We start from the raw sequence: 18,731 nt of genomic DNA on the forward strand, positions 1-18,731 counted from the left end.
TATCATTATCTTATAATATAATATATTATAAGATAATGATAATGCTACGCTAATGCTATTGAACGCACGAGCGCAGTGAGTTACATTCTTATGAAAATAATCTCTATAATTATTATAGACATGATTTTCATAAGAATGTCAGTTATTGTACGCATTCCAAATGCAACGTAGACTGGCTGCGGTATTGTCCACTTCAAAACGCAGAATACGTCATGCAGACGTCTCTAGGCAAGGGTTCATGACTCACCCTAATAAGCCAGTTCGTAATTAGCTCATGTGCACGTTGGTACAAATGACCTTTCTATTTTCTTAGTTGGTTAGGCACTTCACTCATATTCAAAGCAACATAATACGTACCGATGTACAAGGATTGCATGAATAATCATTTTATCAGAGAACATGCCTATCTCCATGAATTTAAAAACCATCATTCGTTTTGGTACCAATGACCTTTTCTGCTCATGCGCAAAGTAGAACTACAAACTGGCTTATTTAATGTCATCTTTGTAGCGTCCTTCACGATGGAAATAACTTACTTACTTACTTGACTTAAGTCGGGTAGTATTCCCGAGATCCATGGATGATGTCCCTCCAGCGCTCTCTGTTCTCCATTACACTGGCAATGTCCTTTGTGTCATGCAGTCCAGTGTCATTTCTAAGTGTGTCTACATATGTGCGTCGAGGCCGCCAGCGTCTTGCTCTCCCATGTAGTGGTTCCCATAGTAAAACTGTGTGTAGTGTTAGCTCAGGGTGTCTTTGGGCGTGTCCAGCGAGCCTTAGCCTCCTCTGAGCTACTTTGGAGCTAACTTTTGGTAGGGTCCCATACAGTTCTGAGTTAGTGATCCTCATCGTATATTGGTTGATGTTTAGAGCCATCCTGAGCATCCGTGTGTAACAACCATCTAGGATTTTTGTGAGTCTTCTCGTCATAGTCCAAGTTTCAGACCCATACAGAAGTACTGACTCGACTGTTGCGGTGAAAAGGCGAACTTTAAGGTCCTTCCGCAAGTCTGATTTCCACACAGTTTTTAAGCTGTGACATGCTGCCCATGCTTTTCTCTTTCTTGCGTCTACGTCCTCCTCAGAGTTTCTGATTTTGGCCCCAGGATACAGGAAGTCATTTACTAGCTCTATTGGCTGCCCACCCATACTTGTAATCCCTCCTGGCTCATCAATATTCTCGACCAGATATTTTGTCTTTTGTTCATTCATCGTTAGTCCTACGCTGGCAGATACCGCCTCTACTTCCCTCATGAGTTCCTCTGCATCCTTCACGGTGTTTGTCAACAGGGCAATGTCATCTGCGAATTCTGTGTCGGATATTTTCTTGGCCTTTACTCTCCTGCTCCGTGCTGGTGTCAAAGTAAATCCAAGATCTGGCTTCTTCTCTAATGCTAGGCGCATACAATAATCTACTGCAATTACGAAGAGGTAGGGGCCAGTGTGTCACCTTGGAGTACTCCAGCAAGAATCTCAAAGTACTCTGTATTTCCATCAGGCGTGATGATCGTAGCTCTAGTGTTGGTGTAGAGCAGGAAGATCAGGTCGACAATCTTCTTTGGGATGCCGTAAGCCAGTAGAATTCTCTTTAGCGTTCCCCTGTCGATGGAGTCAAAGGCTTTCCTGAAGTCGATGAAGACCATGACAGCAGAGATGTTCTTTGCTCTGGCTCCCTCTAGTATTCTTCTGAGTGTAAGGATGTGGCTAGTTGTAGACCTGCCCTTTATAAATCCATTTTGGTTGGTCCGGAGCTTTGTATCCACTTCTGGCTGGATACGGTTGAGTATCATTCTGTTTAGGGTCTTTGCCACAAGAGATGTCAGTGAGATACCTCTGTACTTATTAATATCAGTGAGGTCACCTTTCTTTGGGACTGGTATAATGTTACTTATACCCCACTGTACAGGTGCAACCATTCATTTAATGCCTCATTACAAAACCCTAAAATAATTTCATTGAAGTCGCATCTCTTCATCACCTCTGGGGAGATGCCATCTTCTCCGTATGCTTTGCCTTCTGTAATATTTTCCTTAGCTATCTGGAGTTCCTTTAATGTAAAAGGCTCTTCTGATATTTCCAAGTCATCGAAGATTTGCTTGACCTCTCCAATGTTCTGTGTAAGAAGTGGTGGCTGCCCCAGCAGAACCTTGAAGTGAGCTAGGCATTTCCTCTTTCTGTCCTCGGGGTTTATTCCATGGATTTGATTCCCGCATCCACTCTTTCTTCCTGCTATCTCATTTATCAGCCTCCAGCTCTCTTTACTCTTACATCTGTCGGGTGCATTCTCTACTCTCCTGATCTTTTCTGTCAGCAGCTCCTTTTTTGCCTTGGTGTAGGCGGCATTGAGCTCACCAGTTCTCTCGTCTACTTGTACCTTGTGGTTCTCTGTTGGATCACTATGATATTGATCTTTGGCTGTTTTAAGAAGTTTCCTGGCTTCACTAACTCTAGGGTCCACTGATTTGTTTTCCCTCCTTTTCTTTTTCTTTTTTGGTACCATGGTCTTGTTGGTTTCTGCTATGGCTGACACAAAATGTCCATATCTTTGAGACACCTTGTCTGTCACGCTTTCCATAGTATCGTTTTCCTTGCACAATGCACTGAACCTGTTCTTCACTTCCACACTGTATTGCTTCTGGAGTTCAGTGTCTTCCTTGAAAGCTTCCCAGTCATACTCTACTCTTTTGGGCTGGGCTTTGACTTTTCTCAGACTTAATCTGATCTCAGCCATGACAAGTCTATGGTCGCTTCCAAGTGAATTGAAGAAGTCATATGCTTCAGTGTTCATTACACTGTTCCTCCATTTCTTCCTTACAAGAATGAAATCAATCTGGGACTTGGAAAGATGCATGTCAGACAGGTAGGTCCACATCTTCCCTAGTTTCTTCCTGTATCTTAGGTTGGTTACCTCCAGGTTGGTCTCTAGCAATGTATCCTTCAGCAGTCCGCCATTTCTGTTGGTATGGTTGTGGTAGTACCATGAAGTGTCCTCCTTGTTCTCCTTACTAAGGTGAGCATTAAAATCTACCAGTACTAACAGGATGTTGTGCATGGGGGTAGAAGTTACGGTCCTGCATAATTCCTCATGGAACTCCTCAGCATGCTCTATGCTGTCCCCTTCTGTTGGGCTGTATACAGCGAATACAGTGAGTCTTGGGTTTCCATTGAATGTTGCCTTCAGAATTCTGTGGGACACTGGAGTGATCTCCCTTACTAGTTTGTTAGCCTCCATGCTTATCACAAACCCTACCCCTCCTACTGCAGCTTGTGCTGAATTCCTCACAGCTGATGTTGTGATCAAATGGCTCCTTACTCCAATCCTTGTTCTCCTTATGGGCTCCTCGTGCAGAATCCTATGCTCTTGAGTTGCAAGAATCTGTAGGCCACTCTCCTCAAATAGATGGCCCAGTTCCTCTCTCGTCTCCTGTCCTGATGGTCCTGACAGTGGTTCTACGGCATGACAGGACTGATTCTCTTTTCGCTTTTGGTTTTCGGTAGTTCGTCTCGGAGTTAATCAATCCATCGTCCGCCGGCCTTCCCGAGGGCTTTGAACCGGTAGAGTCATAACGATATCTCTCCCCCTTGACTGAGTTAGGGGCTTTAACCCTAGTGCTGTTAGCTGACTTGTCCATGGATCTTTTCAATGGCTAATAGACCCTACCGGCGCCACTCGAGTAAGGCTATTTCTCGGGTACTTTCATACCCGGCTTTTTTTTTCGAGGTGTGTACGCTCCTCTAGATCCGCCGTGTTCAGTTACCGACATGCTCATTTTGGGGACATGCAGTGTAGCAGGATCACCTCTGGCAGGATGTGACCTATAGGTCACGCACGGACGGTCTTCCTCCTCTGACTACTGGTGTTAATCGTCAGTAGGAGGCTGGGTCATATTACTGACCCTTGAACCCAATGGAAATAAGCCAGTTCGTAATTAGCTCATGTACACATTGGTACAAAAAAAAAAATGACCTTTCTTTTTTCCCAAGCTGTGTTCAGACGGAGGCAGTTTTGGTCGGAGTAACTTCGGAGGAAGGGTCGGAGGAAGCTTGGTCGGAGTAACTTCGGAGGATAGGTCTGAGTAGTGCCCGTCTGAACAAGGTTGTGGTAACTTCCTCCGATCGGAGGAACTTACCACGACCTCTTCCTCCGAACGAGATACTCCAGAGTTTTCTCAGGAGTATCTCGCTACCACGACTAGCCGGTCGGAGTAAATTGTCCGTGCGGACAAGCCCTCGGAGTATCTATGAACTTACATACCTTACGACCTAGGTAAATCTTCCTGGGTCAAATCGCAATGTTGACATTTTGCGAGTACACGTGCGCGTGTAGTGCAATTCTAACCTAATCGATCGCGACGAAGAAGCTGCCGCTCTTGCCAAAATTTCCATCAACAAGAATGGAGAAGACAAATGCCACTGGTAAAAAACAATCGCATGGTCGGCGTGCGCGGCGCTGTCACTTCCGGAAGTTACTCCGACCTTCGTACATAAATTGGTCGGAGTTTCTTCCCATGACCGTCGTGTGGACACAAGGGTCGTGGTAAGATATGCATTAATTTGAATTTTAATTGCCGAGCCATAAATTCTTACTCCGACTAGAAATACGTCTGAACATGGCTAAAGCTTGTTAGGCACTTCACTTGTTTTCAAAGCGGCATAATGCATAAGCTTGCCCGACGTAACAATTTATGGAATTCATGTTCAAACAAAGAATGAGCTTGCTTGTAGAGCAGGTGATCAAAATACTCCATCAGTTGACAGTTTAGCAGGCATCCATTTCATTGTTTTGTACTGAATGCAATAACAGCCTATTTCCTTATATATTGCGAAATATACCATTCTTGCTGTCAGGTGAATGCACTGGCAAGCACCATTTAGATAAGGATCACATGAATAATCATCGCATCACAGATGCTTATCTGAGTGAATTTACAAACCAAAATGCTTGTTGGTACTAATGACCCTTTTCTGCTCATGCGCAAAGTGGAATTACGAACTGGTCTATTCCGTTTGCAGACCTTGTTATTAAGTGTGTACGTTTTTACTTTTTATGTCTTCTATGTTCCTTGAGTATGTCGCTTGAATTCTATGTTAATGTGTCTTTGCCTACTCGCTGTACTATCCCCGAACCCGGAATTGTTTGTGCTTCATTTACGTCCACATATTATTTCAATCTCTTGCGACCTCGCCAATCGACATGCCTTCACATATCTTATGTTCTGCGTTATGGCTAATCGACTTAACGCAGCATTTGACTCGCTTGATGACGATGAACTCTTTGATTTGTTTAGACCCTGCCCTACAGAATTAAGTCGAATCAATTCACACTCTTCTGCGATTTTTGAAAATCTCGTTACCAATAATGTTAATTCTTCTTCTAATAATTTGTTTAATGATTTTGATTTTGAATATGAATCCACCTTAATTTCGTCTAAACATGTTACGGTTGAGCCACACCGGAAAATGTAACTAGTCTTGGTGCTAGCTTAGATGAGTTGATATGCCAAGTGTTTGTCATTATGATGATGTTAATGAATCATTTGATAATTTTCTGGAGATAATTAATAAACATTTAGATATATTTTGAACACGCAAAGACCATGTTACAAGGATCATTTGTGACCGTGCACCTCAAAACGAACATAAAGTCGAACACGCTGATTTTGCGTGAGGACTGAAAATAAGTGAAATGGCTCAACCTAGCCGAAATTGACTTTTTCATATTTTCTGAAAGAGCGGGTCTTCTTTTACATTATGCTAAAATTTGGTATCATAAAGCGGGCAGGAAAGTGTGTTTTTTAGCAGTTTATCTCGAACATTTTTGGTAGAATACTGTGATTAGGTGTGTCTTTAGAATCCCTTTTTCATTTCTGAAAAACCTTGTCCACACTCAAACCTTGTCCACACTCTTCACTTTCAACTCTAATAACTTTTGAAAGGATAATGCTACTGCTTTGAAAGTTGGCATTAATTATGGACATAATGTGTTAATGAGGCATGCTAAATTTCAGTTTAATCTAATAATCCCTTCATTGTTGTTACTCTGGTGGTTTACTTCCTGTTTTTTTTTGTCCCATTCATCGCACAGCCAGCACGGTTTGATAAAGATTAAACGCTTGAGTAGACACTACTTCCGAGCGTCTTTTCTCAGTTCCCACTTTTCCTGAGTTTGTGCTTTCTTTCCAATATTTAGATAGGTGAGGAGAGTCCATTTAATTTGAGTTATACATCATTTTAAAGCTTAATGTCTGCTCTTTCAGAATATGGTCTTAACTAAAAATTCACGTCTGGCGACTTTTTGTTTGTTTTGAGGTGCAGGGTCACATTTTACAAAATAACCACTTTTTGCTCAGATGCCATCTTGGCTGTGCAAAGTGGGGTCAGTGGTCAAATATACTTCATTCTGTATCTTCGTTATAGTGTATACGGAATATGGTGCCAAAGATGGCAGACCTGACTCCCTTTTCTAAATGAGAATCCAAACATCACACGGCCCATGTCCATAAACACAGATGAAACCTGTTTGGTCATGCCTATTGGGATCAGGACTCAAATCATTGATTTTCGAAAAATAGGATCACCTAATTTGTTAGTGCTGTTGACAAATTCCAAGTCTAGTTTTTCTTTTATTTTTTCTCTCTCACGAGCTTTTTCTCATGATTTCTTTCTTTTTCTTCTTTATATCACGTTCTCACACTATCATGAACTCTTCTATATATTTCTTATTAATCTAGAATCCATTATGTACAGCTCGAAGGATTCTGAATTTCCACACGTTATTTCGTCACTATTCTATGAATGAACAAGTGCTCAATTACTACACTCGGCAGTCTTCTTTTAAACCACCTGCCATCCATTAGAACCAACTTTAAACACAACACACTTGCTTTCGCTTGACAAAAATATTGGAATTCTTTAGCCTATTCTCTTCGACAAACCACAAGCCTCAAAATATTCAAATACAAATTAAAACTAAGTCTTCTTAGCAAATACGAATGAAGTTTACGATGTAACTAGCCTTTATAATCCTATACCAGATATCTGGACATTTTTACCCTATAAGGTAATCTTATATCAACTTTTACATGGTATATTATTCATGTGGAATTCCAATTTATTTTGATTCCACTGTTTATTTTTCCCTTTCTTTCTTTCTTTTTACCCCTTCCCCCCCCCCCTTTGGTTCGCACTTTATTTCCTCTATTTCTCTCGTTCTCTCCTTCTCCTCTCCCTCTCTTTCTCATTCATGTTTACTATCTTTAAGATGTGAATATGTACAAGTTATATAAATATGTTTCAGGAGTCTGTATAAATGTTTTATTCTCAATTACTCTGTACATAATTATGAATATTACTCGTCATGGTGAGCTAGAAATTTTACAAGCTATGCTTTTAGTTGGATCACCCCATTTCCGTTTGTATAAGTACACTATATTCTGTTAATTCATGCTTATACATTACTGTAATATTATGTGTCAATATATAAACAACAATGCAATGTAATGGAATGCAATGGAAATGAAACAAATAAATTCAATTCAAAATTCAATTCAAAATTCAATTCAATTCAACACCCTAGTAGCAACGAACAGTACCGGTAACTAACAGTAAATGCAGTACGTGGGACTACATGAAAGTCGCGTTATTTCTCCAGTCTCAACGCCGTTTCTCCTTTGCCCTTGTCTACTGCTTTTAATTCCTGAACCTTTTTCTTGGGATGGTTTGTTTTGTCAATGAATTCTCCTTCATTTTCCTCCATTGCTTGATCAAAATGTGATGAGTTTTTCAAGAGATTTGTCAGATTTGCATGATTTTAACAGAAAGCCAAAAAGCCAAAAGCAAACTTGTATCGTTTACAGATTAAGTCAGTAGACAATGGTAGAGGGTCAAGTCAATGCTGCTTTTTGATTGGTGAATTTCCCGATGATGTGATTGGAGTGGATGTAGTACCTTTTGAAACTCACCTAAACTGGATGTAGTACCTTTTGAAACCCAACTCATTTTTAAATGTAATGTTTAAACACTTTCTCTTGGGAAATTCTGCTTTTCATTATTATAGGTGTAAAGAGGTCCTAAAAATGATTACATCAAGACCAAAAGGTGGATTTTGATGGAAAATGGATGTAGTACCTTTTGCAACTGAGCTCTTCAAATGTGGATTGAGTGAATGCAGCACCATTAGTAGAACACAGTTATATGACCAATAAAAGTTTGGGGAAAATCAGAAAATCGGTTCAAAAGTTATGATTTTTTTGAAGTTTTTGGAGTCACTGCTGGATTAGAAGACTGCTACAGTGTACAATATGCGTAGAACGATATAAGAAAATTATAAAGAGAATTTCACGAAATGTATTAAAAAAACAAGTGCACATTTCCTCGACTTGTCACTAACGTATATTATTAATGGTTAAGTGCTTTACTCATAATAGTAATAATAATAATAATAATAATGATAAAGCAAATAAAAGGATCGTATCTAGGTCTCCTCTTGTCGTCATCAGTAAAATCTAAGTCGCAAATATACCCGCCACAATCTTAATTAGGTCTAAGTCAATCTATTTTGTAGTATGTCTACATGGTATAAAACAGGAGACAACTGAAGATACAGCGCACGCAAGAAACTATTCACTAACATTGTCACTATCGGTGCCCCTGGCACTGTTAGTGAATTGTTAAAACGGCATCACTGTTGTTAGCTTCTATGCAGCCTTGCGATGTCAGGTAACCGTCAGCGCTGTTGGTGAATTTGACTAACAGCACGCTTCTGTGCGGCCAAATCGTCGTGTTTGTTTCTGTGCTGCCGCCCGCTGGAAGAACGTGACTCCCAGGTGTTTATTGGCATTTAAGTAATACCTCTATGATGCTGATTTTTTTTTTAATATTAATTAATTGATTTTTAGTTTTTCACGTTTCTAAAACCTGGAAATATAGTAGTTAAGTTAATAAGTTTAGTGTAATACGGATACCAATACACTTTTAACCTATAATGTTGGAAATGAAAGTAAAACCATCAAATTGGAATGTTCCGATAGGGGGTAATAATCCGACAAGTACCTTTCATTCATTTCATTTCATTTCATTTATTTCATTCCTTCTTTCTTTTTCGGCAAACATAACACGAAATGAATCAGAAGATATAACATAGGCATGTATTCGACTTTACATGGTAGATAATGGTTAACAAATACGAAATTATACATGCATACCGGTAAAATACAAAGTTATGTTTGGAGAAAAAAAGAAAGAACTGAGAGGTTCACTGAGAAGCACGCTTGTAAATTGTGAACCACTCAAAGGATTCTTGTGAATACATGAAACTTTTTTTTTTTTTACAAAGACAGGACAGAACAAGACAGTAGAAACACAACGACATTACATGACTTTACAGTAGGGTATGCCATGACAGTAATAAAACACAAAAGAATAATGGAGAGAAAGGAGAGAAAGAAAAAGGAAATGAAAGGAATAGCCAACACGCTGAACATCGGGATCAGAAGAGGGAATTAAGGTGTTTCAGCTCGATCAGCCGAGCAAAGTTTTTACAAATAAGATAATGTAAAAAATACACAATGATGAAATCAACGATTGACGATTGACGATGAACCCTTAGGCTTAGACTAGCTAAGTGATGAATCGTATATATCTTAATATGAGTTCAACAAATAGATTTTTATCTTACGCTTAAATTTTTTATATCACAAATTAAAGAATTCCAAAATCTAGGGTCAGTGTATATAAATGTATTTTGAGCCAATATTGTTCTCAGAAGGGGTAAATGAAACTCATTTGGTCGCCTGGTGGGATAATTAAGAAAAGATTGATTTCGAGGAAACATTGAACCAAAAATTCTGGAAAGTGCATTTGTGTTATAATTAAACATAAACTGACCCAGCTAAAAGAAAAACAAATCTTTAATTTTTAAAATCTTATATCTAAAAAATAATGGATCTGCATGGGAACGTGGAGAAACGCCACAAATAATACGAATTGCCTTTTTTTGTTTTTTGTAATAACAATAATCTAATAAAGTTTGATGGGCACTACCCCATGCTAAGATTCCATAATTTAAATAAGGTAATATTAATGAATAATACAACGTCAGCAAAGAAGACAACGGGATATGAGATTTAAGTCTATTAATAACACCAATATTACGCGAAATTATCTTACTAATATTAATAATATGAGGCTTCCACGAAAGTTTATCGTCCTCTGTAATACCGAGAAACTTTGTAAGAGATACACGCTCTAAGTGAATGTCATCAAAAATGATATCTGTGCGTAAAACTGTTATAGACTTACTGAATAACATATACTTAGTTTTCTGAAGATTTAGTGATAATTTATTGGCTCTTATCCATTGAGTCACTTTTTTTTTAAATTCAGAATTAACAGTATGGACAAGAGTGATTAGATTTTGGTGGGAGAAAAAAATATTTGAATCATCGGCAAAACGTATAAAAGAAAGTACGTCAGACGATCTACAAAAATCATTAATGTAAATGATGAAAAGTAAAGGTCCTAATATACTACCCTGAGGGACGCCACATTTAATGACTTCAAGACTAGAGCTGTGCTCGTTCAAAGATACATATTGTTTTCGGTTTTGCAGGTAACTCCTGAACCACTCCAAGGCCTTCCCTCGTATACCATAATGAGACAATTTATGAAGTAAAATTTCGTGATTAATTGTATCGAAGGCCTTGGAGAAGTCCAGGAAGATACCAACAAGATGAGAATGGTCATCTATAGTATGTGCGGCGTTATCAATAAACTTCAAAAGAGCATAAATGGTACTGCGTTTCTGACGAAACCCAAAATTGAGAATTCGTAAAAACATTGTAATAATTAAGAAATTTAATCGTTCTTGTGAAAATCAATTTTTCCAAAACTTTAGATAGGAATGAAAGTAGAGAAATAGGTCTATAATTACTTATATCAAAACTGTCTCCTGTTTTGAACAAAGGACACACCTTAGCAATGTTCTTACAATCAGGAAAAACACCATGTAATATGGATTTATTAAAAATATGAGAAAGTGGATCAGCAATAGAAAATATAATTCCCTTTATAATAAAATTACTTATATCATCATAACCAGCAATTCGTTCATTATTCATTGCAGTAACATTGTCTATTATTTCATATTTCGTAGTTGGAGGTAAGAAAATAGAACTGGGATTGGATCGACCTAAAAATTTTGCAAAATGCGTATCGGACTGCGGTACTTCTTTTGCCAGATTCTCTCCAATCACTGAAAAATAAGAATTAAACATATTTGCCATATCACCAGGATCTTCAACAATTTTACATGACGCAAATCTCTCGTTTGAAGAGGCTACACCCCAGTAAATAATGCCAGTGCATATCTTGGCAATCAATGACTTAAAGTCAAAGATATAAAACACCTGTTTCTTGACCCTGGCCTAATCTAAGCATCAGTCATCGCCACAGCGCCACAGGAGGGGGGGGGGGGCACCGCGAGAGGAGGAGATTGTTTTGGTTTTGGCATGGGCCATGTAGCTCCATGGTGCGTGTGTGTGTGTACGTGTGTGTGTGTGTCAGTGTAGACATTCAGCGTATGCAGACAGAGCATGCCTGTACTGTAGTGACCGGAACTATTGTCATTCCATTTTGCTCTCACCTTCTCCCTCCCCCATCTCTCCCCCTCTCTCTCCCTCTCTCCCCTCGCTCTCCCCTTCTCCCTCTCTCTCTCCCTCTCCCTCTCTCTCTCTTTCTCAATGATCCAGTCAGCAGGCTGATTGTAACCAGGGAGGTAGTCTCACCATGGAGCTACAGCTCCATGGTCTCACCTCCCCGTTGTAACTCACTGCCAAATAGCACATTGTCAGCACCGGCAAACTGGCAATGCTCTCCTTCTTATTCCTGTATTTTCGTTATTTACGGGTCGATTTTTTTCGTTCGAAATGTAAAATGGATGACCATAGAATTTCTCAATAGAATATAAAATTGAAAACTTTAGAAAGGATAGAGAAAATTGAGTTCACTTTGAATGGTCTGCCACAGGCAGATATCCTTATCATGCTCTTACGTAATACGACAGCTGCTGGAGTCATCAAACCCTGGCTTGGCCTCCAGGTTTGTCACGCCTGAGCAGAAAGTTTATTTGCAATGGACAAGTACTTCGACTCCCAACTCCCAAACGACAAATATACGCACCCCACTTTGGGTAACTGGGGTTGGGGACTCACCTCAAACGAGGGATTGACGGCATGGGTTCATTTTTGAAGATTTTGAAGTACGGTCTCTGTCATAAAGTACAAAATAATACCTTTTAAATGATATATTGATCACTACATATAAAGGTACATTTTTGAAGTTATGGTCAAAAGAAGCAAAGAAAATCTTATAATTTTCTTTATTTTTCTTGACCTTTAATCACAAATATCTCCATTTGGCAAAAATGGACTTATCGGTTTTTGCGAAGAAACTCTTAATTTGAACTGGATTTCCCTTAAAGTGTCGAGAACATTTAATTTGAAAACTAGCACAATTCTACTTGCATGTAAAATAAGCTGTAATTTTACTCAAATGACAGATAAGGGCACCGTTTGTTAAAAGTTACCACTTATGACATCTTGTTAGTCTCTAATAATTTCAATAAAACCATGGGTTCTGCTTGATTTTTAGTGATTAAGTGATTTTATTCGACTCTTCCGACCCCATTCCGGGGTATGAGAGTACAACACATAAATACAAGACATGGTCATTACGATGTACAATAAATATGAAATAAATACATGTTTGTGATATATTAGTCTATACCTACTAAACATAATTATACAGCGATATACAGATTGGCAAGCAAGGTTAACTAATTGTATGAACCATATTACGACCAAACAATCGTGACATACAACTACATATGTACTAGAGATTGAGTATCACTGGATGCTTAATTTTTCTACCACTACGAGTTATTTTCTTTCTTGACTACAGTGCACTCAACTTGTTCAGGCTTCTGCAAACTTGCAAAATATGACATGATCAGCCTCACAAATAATACTAATCTTTTAAGCTGTCCTAAATGCGAGCATGAAAATAATCCGGACATGTGTAATGAGCAAGGACGTTTAACCAAAATTAATTATGATTGCTTAAATATAACTGTCTTTCCTTTTCAAAGAAGGGGCATACGAAAACATAGTGAAATTCATCACCCGTTTCATGTCTATCACAACAAGGGCATTGAACATCCCTTACATCAAATGACTGTACAAATCTTCTATTGTTAACTGGCAACTGATTTGACCTACATCTAAAACGGCTCAATGAAATTCTATCCCTCTTTATACTCAACTGGACTAAATACCTTTCAAAGAGACTATTTGTCTTAAAAATCCTATAATTTAAACACACTCTATTTGACCACACATTTGCCATTAAATCCTGTTTAGACATATCACTTAAACTCAGCTTCAAGGTACTCAATATCCAGTTCATGTTGGGCTACTACATGTAAATCCTTCCCCTTTTCTTAGCCATACAACACCAAGACCAGCATTGTTTAAGATATCCTCAATATGAGATATCCACTTAAATACAAAGGTTGTGTCCTGTTGACTTATTAATCTTTGGAGTGTATAAAACCTGAATGAATATTTAGCAGAAGAACCATTTGTTATCCTCAGCCAGAAGCTAACCATACGATATTTAACATTATTATCCATACAGAGGATTTTTAGAGCCCAAATACAAGTGTTATTTTGTAGACGCACCTCATAACCTCCGACCCACTTAGAAAGGTTGTTGAACTCGACCAATATTTTTTTTTTTTGCCGAGGCGACCAATATTTAAAATATTGGACGGCAAGAGGGGGATTCCCCAAAGTTTTTATAAACTGCACCGTGATTGATTGAGATATACGAGATGACCCCAATTATGAAGTAAAAAACGTCTGTGATTGGTCAATCACGAATGAACTAATGATGTCGTTTTTTCTAAGATTCTATGTTTATACACGCAAACTTCATATTTTAATTAGTTAAAATTGTACATCAAAATACATAGATCACTGTTTTATCTGGAAATGAAGTAGATTAACTTGCACAGAAGAGTGTACCATACCCCATGTTAGGATCAAGTACAGTAGGAGACCATACAGCACTCAGAGACAGAAAGGGTAAGTGAAAATAGTCTTTGCTAAAATCCTCTGTAGGATAATAATGATAATATTGGGTGTCCTTTTTTCGGTTATTACAAGGAAATATTGGACTCGCTAAGCAAAATATTGGACTCGTCTTCGACTCGTCCAATATTTGTGCATAGCTCGTCCAATATATCCTTGTATTAACCTCAAGGCCATCCAATATTATATAAGTATTAGCCAGTCGTGTTCTCCCGATTTCTGCATATACCATACAATCTGGTGTAAATTTATTTATACATAACAACTTCAAGAATTTCCTATGAAAAATTTCGATTTGACTCAAATCCTCAACACCCCAAACTTCACACCCGTACAATAGTATTGGTAACACTAACTGATCAAACAGTTTGCATTGAATATCCACAGGAAGCTTGAGTTTCTGAACCTTTATTGACATAGAAAAAAAAAGTGCTTTCCTTGCCTGTGTCACCTGTTTAGAAATAACCATCTTAAAACTTCCATTGTAATTAAATTGAATACCTAAATAAACAAAATCATCCACTACATCAAGTTTGTCTTCACCAAAACTGAACAATGGAAAGTTACGTACTTTGCCTCTTGAGAAAATCATGACTTTAGTTTTTGTAGTATTGACAAAATCCAATCTATACAATATCGATGCAATGCATTCAAAGCCAACTGAAGCTCTTCTGCACTGTCGGCTAGAAGAAGAGTGTCGTCTGCATACAACAATACATATAAATGTATAAAAAGATCTGACTTCTTTGTCTAAAATATCAACACAAACTTTTTCAAACAAAAACCGTAGTCCCTTGAAACGGCAACTCAAGAACGATTCAAAATCATTGAGATATAATGCAAAAAGCAGAGGCGATAAATTTTCACCCTGCCGTACACCAACATTACACTGAAAAGCCTCAGAATGTTGACCATCTACTAATACATAAGATTTGGCTTGAGCATACATATTCTTTATAACTGTAAACACCTTACCATCCACCCCAGACCTCAACATTTTATGCCAAAGTGATACCCTATCAACTATATCAAAGGCTTTCTTAAAATCAATGAATGCACAATGAATTCGTTTGCATTTAGACAAATATATACCAATTAAAGTTTTCAAAACAAAGGCGTGATCCATTGTGGAATATCCAGCCCGAAAGCCAGCTTGTTCTTCTCCAAGCATACCTTGTAGGCCATGGGCTAGTGGGTGTCAACGTGCACCCCCTCTGCACCGAACATTCATTGTTGTTTCCATGTAGCCCTTGGTCTGGAGAGTCAGAAAAGTGATGTTAACAAACAAAAAATTGGGTCCCAAGACCCGCCCTGTGACGTTTTGTGACGTCACTTCCGGAACGACCTTTTCGCGAATACGGGGGAAGAGCATTTTGGGTATTATCCTAATAAAGTGGTCCCCATGCCTTTATTTTTCATTCATAACCAAATATTTTGGTATTTCTAGATTTTTCAGAAGATGGGAAATATGATGCAAAGCAAAGTTTGGCGATATAGGCCCTCAGATTGTCGTCATCGACAACGAAATGGGAAACGATTCGACAAAATTCAAGAAAATTTTACAAAATTTGTGCAATTTTTCAAGTTTCACCCTTTAAGTTTGTATATTTTTGTGAAAAATGTGTTAAATGACTTAAACTTTGGTCTGGATATTAAATGAATATCCCTTTTTTTATGAAAACAAAAGATTTGGGCCTAATTGTAATCCGATCTTCTTCTGTAGACATTCAAGTGCGCATGCGCGGTGTCTGGAAATAAGCCTCCCAAATGCCTTTTTTGATGTCGAGTATCAAAAATGAGTTACATCGCGTCTCTTTATCATGTAAATTTACAAATGTAATCATATTTTGCAATCAGCAATCACCTGATTGAATTAAAGTTGCCTTAAAATGAGAAATCAAAGATGACCATGGTTCTTTTTGGTGATGACGTTGGTCACGACATCGAAGATGAAGACGACGTCAAAGACTAGAAATAAGACATAGCAGGGATTCGTTTACAAATCTCCATTTCAATTGATTGATTTTAGCGATAAATTTACAGTAAAGGAAATCAAGATAATGAATTTTCAATTCTACTGGCATTTTATTTCTTTGCAATAAAGTCAAATCCTCCTTAAAGGGGAAATCCAGTCTAAAAATAAGTTAGTCTGACAAAAAAAAAGTTCAATGGTAAGAATTTGACTGTAATCTGATGAAAAATAAGGAAGTTACTATTTTTTTTTTATTTTTGCTAATTTTTGCAAAATATTTCTTGTACAGTGGATAAGAATATGCAAATGAGTGACCTGACCATGTCATAACCTCACAATTTTCCATTGATCGTGTCCAAAAAATTAAGAAAATTCAATGTTTCAGTCACTGAAGTCTCTGGTTGCATAACTCGGTTAGAGTGATGTTGGATATATCAGGATTTGAGCCTCGAGCATAAATTAAACTACTAATGACGCAAATCTCTCGTTTGAAGAGGCTACACCCCCGAAAATAATGCCAGTGCATATCTTGGCAATCAATGACTTAAAATCAAAGATATAAAACACCTGTTTCTTGACCCTGGCCTAATCTAAGCATCAGTCATCGCCACAGCACCACAGGAGGGGGGGGGGGCACCGCGAGAGGAGGAGATTGTTTTGGTTTTGGCATGGGCTATGTAGCTCCATGGTGCGTGTGTGTGTGTACGTGTGTGTGTGTGAGTGTAGACATTCAGCGTATGCAGACAGAGCATGCCTGTACTGCAGTGACTGGAACATTCCATTTTGTCTCTCCCCTTCTCCCTCCCCCATCTCTCCCCCCCCCCCAATCTCTCTCTCTCTCTCCCTCTCTCTCTCTTTCTCAGCAGGCTGATTGTAACCAGGGAGGTAGTCTCACCTCCCCGTTGTAACTCACTGCCAAATAGCACATTGTCAGCACCGGCAAACTGGCAATGCTCTCCTTCTTATTCATGTATTTTCGTTATTTACGGGTCAATTTTTTTCGTTCGAAATGTAAAATGGATGACCATAGAATTTCTCAATAGAATATAAAATGGAAAACTTTAGAAAGGATAGGGAAAATTGAGTTCACTTTGAATGGTCTGCCACAGGCAGATATCCTTATCATGCTCTTACGTAATACGACAGCTGCTTTCTCAATGATCCAGTCAGCAGGCTGATTGTAACCAGGGAGGTAGTCTCACCTCCCCGTTGTAACTCACTGCCAAATAGCACATTGTCAGCACCGGCAAAATGCTCTCCTTCTTATTCCTGTATTTTCGTTATTTACGGGTCAATTTTTTTCGTTCGAAATGTAAAATGGATGACCATAGAATTTCTCAATAGAATATAAAATTGAAAACTTTAAAAAGAATAGAGAAAATTGAGTTCACTTTGAATGGTCTGCCACAGGCAGATATCCTTATCATGCTCTTACGTAATACGACAGCTGCTGGAGTCATCAAACCCTGGCTTGGCCTCCAGGTTTGTCACGTCTGAGCAAAAAGTTTATTTGCAATGGACAAGTACTTCGACTCCCAACTCCCAAACGACAAATAAACGCACCCCACTTTGGAGAAACCCAGTTGGGGACTCGCCTCAAACGAGGGATTGACGGCATGATTATCAAATCTTATTTTTGTAATATTCAATTTATTTTTTGATATATTTATAGCCTGCTTTAATATCTTCCATGTATTCTTCACGTCATGTTTATATTTTTCTATCTGAATGGTATAGTATTTCCGATTTTCCGATCGTATCACCTTAATCAAAATATTCTTATATGATGTATATTTATTTTTTGACTCCTCATTTTTTTTTCATTTTGAATTTATAATACAACCTATTTTTCCTGTTAATTGAACGGAGGAGAGATTTCGAAATCCATGGAAGTCTAGGTGTTGTTTTATAATTTACTGACTTATCTTTTAGTTTAGGAATATAATCATCTAAATGCTTGTTGATCATCTCCATAAAATTATCGAATGATACATTAACATCATCAGTATCACAAACACTTGGCCAATCAACCCTATCTAAACAAGCGTCAAGACTAGCTAAATTTTCCGGTGTGGCTCTACGTCTAAATGAAGGAAAATAAGACTTATATTAAAAGAATGCTTAAGATCACAACATGTTATAATTGGAAAGTGATCGGTCATATCGGATAAAATTATAGAAGAATTCAAAACTTGTAAAGAGTTAGTAAAAATATTATCAAGGAGGGTGGTAGAATGATTTGTAACACGTGTAGGTTTGGAAATTAATGGCAAAAAAGAGGATGACAAAAATAATTCAAGAAGTTCTTGTGACGTATTATCATCACTCTTAATCAAATCAATATTAAAGTCACCCATTATATAAATACATTTTTTAACAAAAAGAGGGCTTTTTTAATAAATTTGTGATACTATCTAGAAAATCTTTAGAACTGGAGTTTGGGGGTCTATAAACAACACCAACTATGATATTTTTACTTTGAGGGATGGAAATTTCAACAGAGACTATATCATTTCATTCATTATATTTAAATCATCACAAATATCAAACTCAAGTTCATTAGATAAATAAATCGCAACCCAGCTGCCGGTCTTATTCGATTTATTATTTAC

At 38.0% G+C, this 18,731-nt stretch overlaps 2 protein-coding genes and 1 pseudogene across 2 annotated transcripts in view; all 3 read right to left on the reverse strand.

Annotated features, from left to right (window-relative positions):
• The window catches only part of LOC140243623 (sushi, von Willebrand factor type A, EGF and pentraxin domain-containing protein 1-like), a 447,365-nt gene that overhangs the window by 147,705 nt on the left and 280,929 nt on the right, over positions 1-18,731 (reverse strand). The gene's annotated exons all lie outside the window — the stretch shown is intronic.
• LOC140243966 (uncharacterized) lies at positions 1,422-3,764 on the reverse strand. The gene is made up of 3 exons (XM_072323630.1): positions 3,759-3,764; positions 1,979-3,481; positions 1,422-1,769 (listed from the first exon to the last, which is right to left on the reverse strand). The coding sequence occupies exons 1-3, from the start codon at positions 3,762-3,764 to the stop codon at positions 1,422-1,424; spliced, it is 1,857 nt and encodes a 618-aa protein (XP_072179731.1).
• Positions 12,889-15,332, reverse strand: LOC140243968 (uncharacterized; annotated as a pseudogene).

This window comes from Diadema setosum, chromosome 20 (genome assembly GCF_964275005.1).
Source record: "Diadema setosum chromosome 20, eeDiaSeto1, whole genome shotgun sequence".
Classification (NCBI taxonomy): domain Eukaryota; kingdom Metazoa; phylum Echinodermata; class Echinoidea; order Diadematoida; family Diadematidae; genus Diadema; species Diadema setosum.